This window comes from Boleophthalmus pectinirostris, unplaced genomic scaffold (assembly GCF_026225935.1).
Source record: "Boleophthalmus pectinirostris isolate CB_2022bp ecotype Guang Dong unplaced genomic scaffold, ASM2622593v1 HiC_scaffold_14, whole genome shotgun sequence".
Taxonomy (NCBI): domain Eukaryota; kingdom Metazoa; phylum Chordata; class Actinopteri; order Gobiiformes; family Gobiidae; genus Boleophthalmus; species Boleophthalmus pectinirostris.
In genome coordinates this window covers 914317-930685 of record NW_026571047.1, presented here as the reverse complement: position 1 = coordinate 930685, position 16369 = coordinate 914317, and the positions used below count along the sequence as shown (strand labels likewise).

Below are 16369 nucleotides of genomic sequence, written 5' to 3'. Positions count from 1 at the left end.
TCGCCACATTGCTAGGCGGCGAGGGTTTAAACCTGGCGTGTACACCAGAGGTCTGCAAACTTAAATACTCAAAGAGCCATTTGGACCGACTAACACAGAAAAGAAAACACCCGGAGTCACAAAGCCCTTTTGACTCTAAAATGAGGATAATACTGCATACCTTTTTTTTTTACCTGTGTGGTGTGTATAAAAGACTATACTGTGTTGCATTTATGAAATCAAAGAAATGCTACAGAGAATATATGTCCATTCATATATATGGTATATGTGTATGTGTAATTATAAAAAAGCCAGTTTGCAAAGACTGCAGGCGGCCTACAGTGATGCTTTTGAGGAGGCCACGATGGACGAGTGCGAATGAAATGTTTGTTACTACTCGAGTGAACACTTTGCAGGCTGCCCTAAGAATTTTAACGTACAGTTTTATCTGCAGACTGAACAAATCAGACAATGAAATAATAATGTCACTCACAAATTTGAGATTTAGTGCAATAAGATATCAGTCCAACATGTGGAGACACTGGTATGGCTTTCTTTTAAAAACATGAATGTTTATTGTTTTGTATTGTCACTGTCCTTGTCTGTTTTTTAAATGGACCATGAGTCCGGAATAAAGATGATGATGTACATCCTGCAGACGTATAATCTCGGAAAAGTTTCACATGAACCATCTCCAACGCGATATATAGGCGAGTTTGAGCTGACGTCATTGTTATTAAAAGCCCGCGTTGCATGCTGGGAAATATTTTGGTCGGAGGCAAGAAACACGATAGCGGTCAAACACAGTGCTTAACCTTGCGTCTCCCCGATAATGGTAAATTCCTGCTGCATTATCAGATGCACAAATAGAAGCACGGAAGAAGGAAAATGTCTTTTTTGTATTCCGAGTGAAAAGAACCACTAACGGTGAATTAAACGACTTTCAAACATTCGCAGAGCAAACGTAGAAGATCCTAACAAACACATTGAGACTCTTGGAGGCTTTCATCTTTTCTGCTGTGAATGGCCCAGGAGTTTCCACCAAATAATTGTGGATATTGCCGAAGTGAATATTTGTCCAGGTAGTTGGCGATTCCGACCAGAAATTTGGTTTGGTCCATCGATGCTTATGACCAATTTCTGGTCAAATGGTCTTGGTTCCTCTGCCGTTATGGTGGATAAATAACCGGGATCAATATCTGCTTTCTCGCTCCGTCCGTCATGTTGAATTAGTGTTTCTTGTCGCCGACCAAAATAATTCCCAGCATGCAACGCGCGCCTTTGTCAATGAAACTCGCCTATACATAGAACAGACTCACCATCAGCAGAGCACCCTCTGTCATAGAAAGAACACTCATATTCCACTGTCCTTTAGTCCGACAGAAGTTGACCGCATCAGGACACAAGGAGAGAGTTGTTTTTTTCAAAGCTTATAGTTTATGTAAATGAGCCATGTGGTTAAAGTTTCTGTTCTGTAAAACGTAAACAAATGTGCACAAAGCTGCATTAAACACATTATTACTCAATATTTGAGTCCTCCTAGTAGGCAATAAAAATCCAAACTTAACTTATCTACCCTCAGCGACCAAAAATGTATAAATATTTATACAAATTTAGGCTCTGTGGAAGCGTTCACATTAATGCAGACTCTCTGTGATGTGATGCAGGCGATTTGATGCTGGACCACAAATTGGTCTTAAAGCATGAATAGAGTCTTTAAATATGATGCTATTTTCTATTGTTTCTTCATCACACACATGCCTGGAGTTGTGTTTTGTTTTATTCACACATGTTTAACACACAAACCCTGCAGATTCAGGCTGACTACTTCTCTCAATCAACAAACACTCCGCCTTGTGATGTCATACGGTAATACAGGAAGTGCTTCACTGTGTTTTTAAACTCCACCTTCACTGGAATCATTTGGATAATTTCAACACTGAAATAGGAGGGTTTCAGTCACATGATCACGATGATGCGCGAATTTCAGGTGGAGGGCAGGAAGTGAAGACAAACACGACAAACACGGCTCTGGAGAACACAGATATGGAGAAGAGTTCTTATTGTAAGGATTTAGAGCCAGTAGCGAGACAAAAGTACGAGCAGTTAGTCGACAAATATATTGGGCGTAACCCTGATCTTATTGAAAATGAGTGAATTTTCAACTGAAGTAAAAGATTTGCCGAAGTAAAAGAAGGACCAATCCACTGATTTTTGTCAGTGGATGGGTCCTCAACCTTGGTGCAAAACGTATACATGATGATTATCGTTTGGTCTTCGCCGGGGTGAGTGTTTCTCTTATTTTATGTGTATCGACTGTTATGGGAAAAACCTCTATCTGAACTATTTAATGTCAACAAACGTCGTTAGCCGTTAGTTGTTAATGATTCGTTTATGTTTAGGTAAACCACAAAAAACAATTTAGCTTTGTAACAAATCTTTGATGAAGTGGTCACTGCAGACACGAGCATTAGCGAATTCTGCTCCTCCCGACCGCAAACAAGTTTGTAATCCACTTTTTACGGTGTTGTTCTGTCGGCTTTTCCCATTTCTGACCTTTGTGAACGACTATATTCGGTACTCTAAAAAAATCACTTTTCCTTCTCTCGGTGAGAACGATTGGCACAGCCGTAAACTACACAACACATCGGCCTTCTCCTCCAGTCAGTTCACTTCCTGCCCTCCATCTCTCCATCTGATTTTGCGTGCTGACAAACGTAGCCCTGTGACGTCACATGAAACCCAGATATTGCCAATCTCTACTGAACTAAAGTTAAAAGGAGCTGCTCACAAATGCTTTATGACATGATGGTGGAAAAGGACATTTTGAGCTGGAGATATAGACAGATAATAATGCAGGACATGTGTGAATGAAACAAAACACAACTCCAGGGATGTTTTTGATGAGGTAAAAACATAACATGACTAAAAGCTCATATAAGTCATCTTTGCATAATATTGGATCTCAAAATGGCTTGCAGTGGTCCAACATCCTCACTTACCTTATTGTTTCTGAGCGTCCTAATTGTTCACCGGAGTTTATAAGCACTTTTCACAACTCTCAGAAACCAGTACGGTGACTGTAATGTAACAACAATTAGAATGCTAATGCACACTGCCTGATTATTGGACAATGTAATGCTTTCTAATTTTATTTTTTACCTACAAAGCTAGTAAGTAATCAAGACACATTTAGCTCAAATATAAGGGGAAAATGGGGTACTGGCCCTTTAAATGTATCTGCCTTGCATTTTTCAGTTCCAGGAGGCCATGGAGACAAGAAAGTGTCAGACACTCCACTGGAAAAGTTCGATAGTACATTGTTAAGGAAGTGAAAACAAAGCGGAACTTGTCTCCACGGAGCTGCTATTGCTTTGTCTGGAAGTATGACATTAAAGAAGAAATATTTCACTTTTATCTGCTATACAATAATTTGCTCCAAATGGCTTCCCGTTATTTGGAATCCTGTAAAATCTGAGCTCAAAGTAAGCACCCAGCAGAGGGCTTGCAGAGGGAGCAAGTATAACTGAGAAGGCAACACAGTTCTTGATACTTTGCAATGACATCGCGCTGGGGGTGTTCTACATTTATCTGTATTCATGTTGTGTTCAACAGCATATACATGCCACAGTATCCCGGTTACTATTGGAATATTCCAGCTACAGTACCTCAGTTTCTCATAACCAGGATATTGAAATCAGGACACTACATATACATGCACCGTGACGAAACCAGGATACTCAAAAAACCTGATCATCACGGGGATAATAACATGGTTAAAAGCTCTTTGCAACTTTGTCCCCTTTAAACTTTTGGAAACAAGCCGGGACCCTGCTCAAAGTTAGAATGTTTGTTTTTCAGTTGTTTTTTGGATTACACAACGTCAACTTTTTGGAGCTGTTTGTCATATTATTAAGTAATATGTTTGCCCTCATCAAAACCAAGCCAGGAGTTCTGAGATGTCATCCACGCATATTTGATTAATCTAGTGATCTCTTCCAGGCTCTATTCACCCACAAGTCAACCCATGCTCCCACACAACAATTCTCCACAAGTACACAAAAACAAAATACAATATACTACAACTTGATAAACCTGATGAGATGTGCAGTAGTTTCATTAGTGGGATCCACACTGATGGTGATGTGACTGTGCTCTGAAGGGGGGGGGGAAAGGGAGGGGGCTTCACAGTGTCAAAAACAAAAGTTTGATTAATTGATTAATCTTTTTAATAGTGAATATATCATTTTCAGAAAGATAAAAAGTAACATGGTGATCTGTGTGTGTGTTAGCAAAAGCCCCATACAAGTGTAACAGGCCTTGTGTGATACACAAGAGCCGAGGAGATTTAGTGTACGTGATGAAACATCTTTGCCATACGTCACACTTGCTGCTCACTGAGTCCTCCACCAGACTTTATTGGCAGGCTTATTTAACTGTATTTTTCTTCTGATTATACAGTGGCATTTAGGTGTTTTTTTTTTTTTTTTTGCCTGTCGGGAATAAGGAGCCAATGGGACCCCCGGAGCTAAGCGCGCTGACAGTTGGTGACAATTAAAAGAGAATTGGGCTCTGGCTTTAGTGGCACCTTGTCACGGCTGTATCCCGGTGCTGACGGGCTCCGCAGCGCACTGCTGGGGACCGCGCTAAATTAAACACGTCGGCCATTTTGAGACACGTCCAACCTGAACACAGCCACAAGAGCTCTGCTTCAGAGCACATGGAGCTGTGGACTACAGACGTGTGTGGACAACGCAGCAAAAACAACAAGAGCATCTGCTCCACACTCACTGACACTTGGATCACCTGGATTTGTGCTAATGTAGAGCCAACAGAGTGCATCAGTGCTGTTTTTGTTTCAATACTAATACTAAAAATACTGCATACTTTTACTGTATCACATACACTACAGTGAGTATTCTTACTGTATCACAGATTAGAGCCCGACCGATATATATATCGGTTAGCCAATATTATCGGCCGATGGGTTCCTGGAGACGTATCGACTATCCGTCGTTTGTTGATATGGGCCGATATTTCACATGTGCATGTGATACGTCGTTATAAATCTTAGACTCTCTACATTATGTTCATTTAATCCAATTTACAGACAGATAAATGTCCTAATATGTGGCTCCACATCAGTATTTATCTGCGGAGTCTATTGTCTGTGTGTGTGTCTGTACTGTCCCTGAACACACCACAGAGTCATGTCACTCATGTGTGTTTGTTTACACCTGCAGACACAGATCCATGTGCAACTCTGAGATTATTTTCTTTTTACAGACAATCGGTTTGAGTCTGGTTTAAAAGGACATTTATTAGTGCAGACTTGTGATGTGAGGAGGAGCCTGTGTGAGCGCTGAGTGTTGGAAATATGTCGATTTTAAAGCTAGTTTTGGGTAGCGTCGCTAACTTGCTGTAGCTCCCGCACATAAACAGGCTGTTTTCTGTTGGTCTATTGTAAAGTGACTGTATTGGCCGTATATTTGTTACTGGACCAGCACTGATATGTAAATGAGCTGTGAATAGACGTGTGAATGATCCACATATAATTAATTACCACGACACGCACCTATTTACGGCTAAAGGCTAATAGCGGTACTTTCTTTACTAGCTAGTAGTGATGAGTCGGTCGCAAATGAAGCGGCTCTTAGAGCCGGCTCTTTGAAGAGAACGACAGGAGCCTGCTCCTTATTGGGAGTCGTGTTTTCTCTTTCTCTCACTTTTTTTCTCTTCATGTCTCGTGCAGACTCGTGGGAGTTTGACAGCGGCAGCGGCTGAAATCGAAACTTTCAGAAATCTGCGTGTGCATAGGAGAGAAAAACGTGCATGTTTGCCTGTAGTTCAGCATAAAATAGATAGACTCTATCTTGGGCTTGAGAGACGGAGAGAGATAGAGACCGAGTCCCGACACTCAGTCCTGGTTTAGTCCTGCTTTAGTCCTTTTTGCAACAAAACAATCTGAAGAGCCGCTTGGGAGCCTGAAAGAGCCAGATGCTTTTAGTGAGCCGAGCCAAAAGAGCCGGTTCTCTAAAAAGAACTGGAATACTCATCACTAGTAGCTAGAATGTGATGCAAAAATGCCATTAGTCTGACCTACTGTCTGTAAATATGATGTAAAGAGGCAGAATAACAATAAATGTTGCCTAAATAAACCCAATTTAAAATCCACTAGAGCCAAACCTAATTTTTTTAAACAATTCAAGATTTACAGTGAATTTTAACATCACTAATAAATATATCGGCGATTATATCGGCTTTCAGCAGCTCCAACTCCCATTTTATCGGTTTCAAATCGGCCATAACAAAATCCATATCGATCGGGCCCTAATACAGATACTACAGTGAGTATTCTTTTACTGTAAGACAGCTCTGGTCTTTCACATTGTCAAAATGAAAGGCCAGGACATTCCTGAAATTAAATTCCAAATCTCAGCAGGACTGTCCTGGTGAAATACATACATTACAACAAGATAATAAATCATACTTTGGGACATTCTGCGTAGAGATGGATATGTTTTAAACCATACTGTTGGAGATTATAGCCAAAGGAACATTTCCATGGAAACAAGCAGAAGGCCGTCCTCAGGATAAATAAGCTTTGATTGAGCCTGCTCACTGTAAAGATGTATGTTTGTGTATTTTTTGCCTAAAATGTTACATATTGTGACTTTAAGAAATGCAAAGGAGATAATTAATAAATAATATTACTCCAGGCAAAGCCATACATTTTCAGGAGATTTGTGTATTGATGATTGATGTAGAGTTCCCAGTTTCATAAACTGACACTTGGATGATGATATATTATAAATATTTGACAAAGAGACTCACCAAACAAAGAAATATTTGATATGTTGATATATCTTACCTGTCATATGCACTTCAAGCAGACCTATGGTGCAAAATGGACTTTACAGAGGTTTTAGACATGGTATAGTTGATTCCCTTCACCATTTACCCCGTGAAAGTTCTATTTGAATTGATTCGTGCACACTGGATTCATTTTTATCACTTTTCAAGACGCCGATCAGCTCCTGTTTTGACAGACACCAGTTACACGCCCACTGTGACGTACTTCATTCTCCAATTTGATTTTCTTAATCCATGATGCCCATAGGATTTGGCAGCATCGTGTAGTCATCTTGGTACAAATGAAACAAAAAATCAGCTGATTGATCTGCAGATCTCCATCTGAGGCACCGACATCAGCACGGCTCTGAATGATATTTACTGTGACGTTCTCATTTAGCGCCATAGTTTTCTAACAGAAGTCAGAGGACTTGATTCTTTTAAAGTCACTGTAGATCAATATTGTCATTTCATATGTGCAAATGATCATCACATGATCATCCACAGGTCATAGATCAGAACTACACAGCACACACTAGATCAATACAACCACCTCACCACCACCAGCTTCCCCTCACCCTGTGCGGCAGGAGTCACCCTGGCTGTGTGGCAGGAGTCACCCTGACTGTGTGGCAGGAGCGACCCTGACTGTGTGGCAGGAGCGACCCTGACTGTGTGGCAGGAGCGACCCTGACTGTGTGGCAGGAGCGACCCTGACTGTGTGGCAGGAGTCACCCTGACTGTGTGGCAGGAGCGACCCTGACTGTGTGGCAGGCATGACCCTGGCTGTGCTGTGCTTGTTTTACAGGACACGTTGGAGATGTGTTCGCGGGAGAGTGAGTTCAAAAACATCCTGTTCTCTCTGTGTTACTTCCACGCCGTCGTGTCCCAGAGAAGCAAGTTTGGTCCCCAAGGCTGGAACAGAACGTACCCCTTCAACACCGGAGACCTCACCATCTCCATCAGCGTGCTCTACAACTACCTGGAGGCCAGCCCCAAGGTGCGCTGGATCCCTCCACAAAGGCCACAGCGTGTTATCTTAATGGGAAATGTGAAGTGTTTAAAGGCTGGGGCAGAGGCCGGGGATCTAAAGGTGCAGGTGAAATTGTGGTAACTTTACTTCAGAGGAGACTGAAGGTTTGTGTGGTTTCTAAACAATGTAGAAAGCTCAGATTGGATCAGACACAATTTAACAGCTGCTGCTCTCACCCTAAGTAACACCAACTTAGAACTAAGGAATAAACTGTTAGAGACAGAAACTATCAGCACTAAAAACTAACCAATTACATTCTAGACATATATGTTAAGATAAACATGCAGTGAAAGTGGTGGCAGAAATTCAATCTGATATGGCAGACTTCCTGTGTCTCAGAGATCAGTGCTCCAGTGAGCCCTGTCAGTGACAAGATACAAGTTTATCAGAATCTGATTAGTATTAATTTACCCAGTTTGGTGACAACTTTTTTATTGTATGAAAAAATATATGAATAAAACAAGACAGATTGTTATTCAATATTTCACTGTAATTCAATATCTCACTGTAAATCAAAAATCAATGCAAAAGCGGAAGATTTTTTTTCTCTCTTTTGTTATCCTCCTGGAGTGGCCCAGAATATTATATGTGAAGAGTGAGTGTGAAAGCTCACTGCTTTCTGGGGCCTTCAAAGCAGAGATATACGATGTATCATCTAGAGCAGAGGTTCCTAAAGTGGGGGTTTGACAGCTTCTCCTTTCTCCATTGCACTTTGTCTGTAAACAGCAGCATGTGTAGGCTCAGTGTGTCTCTGAAATGGGGTCCTGCTCCTCCTGTGGGTGAAAACTATTCATTTTTGTGGAACTGGTTCCTTTTAAACTTTTGAACCAGAACTGTACACCTTTACCACTTTTGTTTTAACAGAAGGGAGCCCAGATCTAGAATCAAGAACAAATTAGGGGTGTCAAATTATTGCGTTAATTGTGATTAATTAATTACAGTCATATTTAGTGGGTTATGTTTTTTAATCGCGTTAATTTCATTTTTAATCTCTAACTTTATTGTTTCTGAATACGAGTTGCTCTATTATAAAATCTGTTTTTATGTGTTGTTGGGACAACAACACACACAAAAAACACATTTATGAATTTTTTTATTTCGGTAATTCCACTCATTGCCGGAAACCCACACAGAACGCACGCAGTAAGAGCGATGTAAACGTCATGTTAACGTTGGCGTAGAACAGAGGCAGCAGTGCACAGGTAAAAACACATTCGTGTCTTGGAAATTCTTCTCCCGACGTGAGATATAAAAGAAAATAACAAATATAAAATCGCCTACAACTTAAATGTCACTGGTGAAAACAACCTGCATAGGCTCATGATGTCTGCACTACTGTCCTATACACAAACACACACACACACAAACACACACACACACACACACACACACACACAACACACACACACACACACACACACAAACACACACACACACACACACACACACACACACACACACACACACACACACACACACACACACAACACACACACACACACACACACACAAACACACACACACAAACACACACACACACACACACAAACACACACAAACACAAACACACACACAAACACAAACACACACCTTCATCATCGGCATTAACCTGAGAACGCGCAGACCACGTTTCCTTCCGTAGTTACTGCGGACACCGCTTCCTCCTGTGCGCCTCTAAACCAGAACCCTCCAAACCGGGACTAAACCAGTCCAGGACTAAACCAGGATTAAACCAGGTCTAAACCAGGACTAAACCAGAACTAAAACCAAACTAAAACCAGGTCTAAACCAGGTCTAAACCAGGACTAAACCAGAACTAAAACCAGAACTAAAACCAGGTCTAAACCAGGACTAAACCAGGTCTAAACCAGGACTAAACCAGAACTAAAACCAGAACTAAAACCAGGTCTAAACCAGGTCTAAACCAGGACTAAACCAGGACTAAACCAGGACTAAACCAGAACTAAAACCAGAACTAAAACCAGGACTAACCCATTCCAGGACTAAAGTAGGACTAAAGTAGGACTAAAGCAGGTCTAAACCAGGACTAAAACCAGGACTAAACCAGTGATCTCATATATAAAGCATTTCTCTATTAATAATATTTTTAATATGGTTAAGGAAAGACTGGACTTTTTATTGTCTTTAAGTAGACAAAAGTTATTATGTTCAGATTTCCTCGTCTTTGCTACTTTACAGCAAACAGTTTCTTATTCATGGAGACTTGGGCTCAACAGACAATTTGAAGAGAACAAACAAGAATTTGCAGGATGCAGTTGCTACATTCATGTAGTTTTAAAAAGCATGACAATATCAAGTAATCCAAAGTATTCAAATTACGTTACTCACTTTAAGTAATTAAATGGATTATGTTACAAACTACATTTTGGGATATGTAATCTGTAATCTGTACATTTTAAAAGTCACCTTCCCAGCACTGCAGTTTAGTAATAGTAATAATAATGATGATTATTGTTAAACAATAAATGACTTTATAAAGTCACTTTTTTTTGTTCTATATCAGTCTTTTGATCTGCCACAATAATGTAATAATGAATTTAAATGAAAATACCTCAAATTGAAGCTTTTCTCAGCAATTTTTAGGTGAGATTAAAAAGAGATTAATTAGATTAATTAATTACAGATCATAATTAATTAATCTCTCAATTTTTTTTATCGCATGACAGCACTAGTCCAAATAGCTGTCATTTCAAAGTAATTCGTTACATTACAATATTACTGCATTTAAAATGTAAGTCATTACATTACTATTGCATTACTTTAAGTTACTCTCACCAAAATATCTTTTGCACTGTATATGGACTGAACCAGGACTGAACCAGGTCTAAACCAGGTCTAAACCAGGTCTAAACCAGGACTAAACCAGAACTGAACTAGGACTAAAACAGGACTCACTGTAGGGACGGGCTCGAAGGTGACCGCAGGAGAAAGGAGCGGCTCTGCTCCGCACCTCACGGAGGTAAGAGTGGCTGTCGCCCGATCGCTCTTTATGGACCCTGCTGCTCGGGCTCACGGTCCTGATTTCAGCAACTATTTGCAGGTTCCCGAGCCGGTGCAAGAGTCTGTTACAGCGCGTAACTTCTACCTTCCTTCAGCGTGTCCAGAAGTCCAACTTTTTGTGTGCTGCATCTTCCTCTGCCTTTTGGGTGCGAGTGCAGGAGCCTTTGTCGGTGCAGAAAGTTTCGTCAACGTTGTGGGTTTCGTCGGGGAGAAAACTTGCAACCGTACAGCACTTCAGAATCACACTGCTAGAGACTGAACATGTATTTAAATTTGGCAGCTGAACACATTCTGTACTGTACTGTACAGGAGACAGGAGTCCCTTAGCCAGTCAGGACGCAGCGGGAGGAACGCAACACATGTTCATACAATGTAAAAAAAAAAAGGGGCATGCAAAATTGCACAAAAAAAAAAAAAAAAAATAAAAAATCTGCTAAACAGCGAGACCGCGAAAAGTGAACTGCGATAGAGGGAGGGACGAGCGTAAACCAGGCCTAAACCAGAACTGACCCAGGTCTAAACCAGGTCTAAACCAGGTCTAAACCAGAACTGACCCAGGTCTAAACCAGGTCTAAACCAGGTCTAAACCAGAACTGACCCAGGTCTAAACCAGGTCTAAACAGCGTGGAGTTCTTTGTCAGTCCTTTCGCCCGCGGTCACCTGATTGTCTACGAGGGCGCATCGCCGGCGTTTCACCGCTGCTGATATCGCGGTGATTTTAGCGAATTTGTATGAAGAAAAACCCACCACTTCAATCCAGGTTAAAAAAAACCATTGTAACGTGCGTTACTCACATTTGTACCGAGTAAAATATTACTATTTTTTCCCCTGTAATGCCTTACATTACTGCGTTACAGCAAAAAGTAATGCATTACTGTAATTTGTTACTTTTATGATGCTGGGTCTGCATAGATACAGGAAACACAAACCGCTCAAATCACACACTCTAAGGCAGTATTCAGACTGCAGCCTAAAGTGACCCAAATCCGATTTTTTGGCCTCTATGTTCCTGTATCTGATCTTTTAATGACAGTCTGAACGACACAGATCCGATTTTTTCATATGCGACCTAGGACACTTGGATATGTGCTCCTGAAACCGATACATATCTGATCTTTTGACATCTGACATGTTCAGTCTGAACGGTCAAAGCGCATTCATTCGACCTGCACATTATCAACAAGACACAAACGTCACAATTCTGCGCTGAAGTAGGCGAAAATTGTTAATGAACTCCATGTCACTGAAGCGAAGCACATCACCACTCACCACTCTTGGCTCCGTCTCCACATCCACACGTTCCTTTCAACGGACGTCACTGCCACTGTCCCACAAAACACCACGGCCAAAAACTTCGTCCTTCTCCTTCTCAATCTCCTCCTTAAAACAAGTAAGTTGTTCATGTTCTGGCTCTGGTACGAGAGGAACTTTAAAATCTCCAGGTGCTCAGTGCTGCATCCATGTTTGAACAACTTCCATAAACACAGAGCACGCTCGCTGCGGTTGACGTCGTCGTGTCTTCAGTGAACATGCGGGACACTTTCGGGCCTTTTCATGTTCACACTGGAGATCACATACAAGTAACATTTAACTGGAAATGTGAAATGTGAACCTTGCAAAAACATCAGATTTCACAAAAAAATCGGAATTGAGTGTTAAGCCCTGCTGTCTAAACGTAGCCTAATAGTCCCTAACTTCCATCCTTTGAACTCCACTTCATAGTTGGTCAAAAATCCTAAATGTTAAGTAAAAAAAAATAAAAAAAAAAATAAAAAAATAAAGCTACAAAATTAACATGTTAAAAAAATGTGCCATGGCATGCCATGCCATAAAAAAATGTGCCATGGCTCAGACTTTAGACGAGCGTACCCAGGCCGTCCTTTAACACTGCTTTGTGCTCCAGGTGCCATACGACGACCTGCGCTACCTGTTTGGGGAGATCATGTACGGGGGCCACATCACAGACGACTGGGACCGGCGCCTGTGCAGGGCCTACCTGGAGGAGTACATCCGGCCGGAGATGATGGAGGGGGAGCACCACCTGGCCCCGGGGTTCCAACTGCCCGGGAACATGGACTACAGCGGCTACCACCAGGTGGGGCTAGTTAGCTACAGGGAGGGAACTGTGTCTGAATGTCAGATGAAGGGCAAGAGTCAGAGCAACTCTTCTATTTTAATTTAATTTAATTAAATTTTTTCAGTGTTGTAGTTTTTTTTTACTTTATTATTATTATTATTATTATTATTATTATTATTATTATTATTATTATTATTATTATATTTAGTTTATTGTTTATTATTTATTTATTCATTTTTTTCATTTTTCTTCAAACTTGCCATATTAATTGGGAGACATTGGGAGTCATGTCTTTGTGTGTTTTTCTTTCTTTTCTTTTTTTTCCTTGATTCTAATAAAGTGATTTTTTTGTTCTTTTGCTGCCAGAGACAATGTTAAATGTACCAGTTTTTATTTAAATTGCGTAGAGCCAGTAATTACAGAGGTACTGGCCATAAACCAGGCTAAAATCTCCGCATGTTGACGGCCGAATAAGAAATACTACTGTAGAATCCTGACCAGCCCTGCACTTGTATTTTACACTGTCACTTTTATGTGCAGTTTCGAATGGTGATGTCACAGGAACCCAGCCTTTTAATGGGCGGCTGTAGCTCAGCGTTTCCCACTGACCTGAAGGTTGGCAGTTTAATCCCTGCTCCCTCTAGTGCATATTGTGTTCTTGGGCAAGACACTTAACCCACCTAACCTCCAGAGTAAGTGTGTGAGTGTGTAGGCTAGTACTATCACTTCTGAGGTCTACCTTCAGCACATTCTATCAGTACTACAGCTTTCTACTATTGACTGTGCAGGGTAACAACGTCCTTTTCACAGTTTGATGAGCAGATAATCTTTGGAAACCGCAGCTCTCCAGTTCACAATTATAGAGTTATTTTACCATATGCTTCAAGCAGCATAACAGATGCCGGTGCTAGTGTGTACATTGGCGTAGAGGAGTTTTATTACTGTTGGTGGAGGAAAACAAATGATTGAATCTCTCACACACTGCAAAAGTGTTGTTGGTTACCACTCAGTCTAGTGCACACTGAAGTTCTAAGCCAGTACACACCTATAGGAACTTAAAAGTTATAAGACCACCACCACCGAGTGTAGGGTGAATGAATAATGTACTGTTAAAAAATCATTATTATTATTAAAACATAAATTGTGACAATAGTGGCTTGGATCAAGTTTTGTGATTGTGTTCATAGGCAAGACCCTTCTAGCCACACTGGCGCCACCTAGTGCCTCCGCTCAATTTCATTTCTCTCCAGCGACTAAGTCATGAATCAGAATACACTAGACCAGGGGTGTCAAACTCATTTTGGTCCGGGGGTGGTATCCAACCTACTTTGATCCCAAAGTGTCCGGATCAGAAAACTCATGTCATATAAACCCCAAAAATAACAATAAGTTCAAATATTTGTGCAGAGAAACACAAATCTACTACAGAAATCTTTTTTAATTGATGAACTCTTTCTTATTATAATATTATAATATTATAATATTATGAACAACCTGAAACTTTAAGAAAAATAAAATTTCAACACAATGTTTTAACATGAACTTGTACACAAATAGGAATAAGTCAGTTTTTCTTGGAAAATCCTGCACTCGGCTCCACTTTTCTCATTTTTGACATTTTGTTGATGAGGGTGTCACGGTCAACAGTCAAAACGATCGTCCTTTAAGAGCGTTTGGAAAGAGACAAGTCTTCATTTGTGCTGCTCTGGTGGGAGGGGCCACGTACAGAGACGCTGGAGACGCTGATATGTTGAGAAAAATTCTGTGCTGCTAAGCACAGAAAATTACCAATATTTTAATAGAAAATATAATTAAAATATTTTTGTAGAAAATCACCCAATGGCCACATTAAAGGTCTTGGAGGGCCGGATCTGGCCCCCGGGCCTTATGTTTGACACCTGTGCACTAGATGGTTCACATAAAACCCCGGAAGTGCGAGTTCGGGCACCAGCCAATCAGTGAAGAGCCATATATTCTGTGTTGGTTCCCAATGATTCCCAAGATTGAGGATTTTAAGATGGAACAAAGAGAATGTTTGGTGAATTTTATCAAGATGAAAGACTGCTCTTCTTCCTACAGGATTTGGGAAAAGCTTAATATACCAGTTAACCCTGTTAGCGGCACATTACATACATCACGACCAAATAGCAGTGACTGATTAAATGATAAAAAGTACCCGCCTACTGTCGAGCGAACGAAATCTAAGGTTGCGAGGTCAGACAGTTTGTACGAAGTGAAACAAAGTAAAACCGGCTGATGAATCAGACTAAGACCCTCCACCCTCTGTGCCTAGAATGAAATGTGTACATGAGCATTAGTGGTCAGCAGTGACTGAAACTGAATGGGAAGTAGTTAGTTTTAAACAGTTTGCAGTAGGGATGTAACCAGTGTTGTGCATGAACGAGTTCAAAAGAACGCGCTCATTGAACACGTTCATTTTTCAGTGAACTTTGAACTGAACGCAACACTTTTGTAAATCAAGAACTTGAACGTGAATTTGTTCAAATTATGTGTGATGAACGACGTACGTCACTGTTGGGGTTCAGTTAAACGTCGGAATTTGACGAGTGACGATCTGCTCGCACTTCACCTCGTGAAACCACAGCCGCGTGTCAACGCGAAGGCGACTCCACCGGCAGCTTTAGCGGAACGTACGGGCTCTTGTGTCTCTCAATGGGAAGTCAATCAAACTTGACTGGGCGCGTTTAGCTGCTTATATATACCTTCTGTACAGGCTGACCACGGCAAACGCAACGATTTCAAAAGTAAATTTCAAAGCACTAATTAACAGTCTATGTGGATCTGGGCTCTTTCACATGGTACAGAACTGCCCAGGGAGCACAATGTGCTGATGGTAAATGCACAAATACAACAATAGATACATGCTCTCTGTGGATTTTGATGGGGATACGGGCCTAAACTCCTGTAGAGCGTCAAAAAATAGGATAGATCCTATTTTCTGAAATCTACACGCACAGGACGTGCTGCTCCACGCGCGTATTATTTTACTTGGTACATATGTCAGTAACGCGCGTCACAATGCTTTTTTAACCTGGATTGAAATGGTGGGTTTTTCGTTTTTCTTCATACAAATTTGCTAAAATCACCGCGATATCAGCAGCGGTGAAACGCCGGAGGTTCGCCCGCGTAGACCGTGATCCTGAGCGAAAGGACCGACGCAGAAGTCCACGCTCCACCGAGATAAACGCAGCTGACGCCCGATCACACTCGGGGTTCACTCAGGGGCGGTGCTAGATTCCAAGTTCTAGTCCAGGATTAGTCCTGGTTTGGTCCTGGTTTAGTCTTGGTTTAGTCCTGGTTTATTCCTGGTTTAGACCTGGTGCAGTCCTGATTTAGACCTGGTTCAGTCCTGATTTAGACCTGGTTTAGTCCTGGTTTAGACCTGG

General features: G+C 41.2%; 1 protein-coding gene across 2 annotated transcripts in view; it reads left to right on the top strand.

The window, feature by feature from the left end:
- The window catches only part of LOC110154053 (dynein axonemal heavy chain 9), a 567616-nt gene that overhangs the window by 505821 nt on the left and 45426 nt on the right, over positions 1-16369 (top strand). For both annotated transcript variants that reach the window (XM_020917987.2, XM_055150409.1), the window contains exons 72-73: positions 7640-7831; positions 12789-12980. In XM_020917987.2, coding sequence (XP_020773646.2) covers positions 7640-7831; positions 12789-12980 — 384 coding nt within the window. The remainder of the gene's footprint in view (positions 1-7639; positions 7832-12788; positions 12981-16369) is intronic.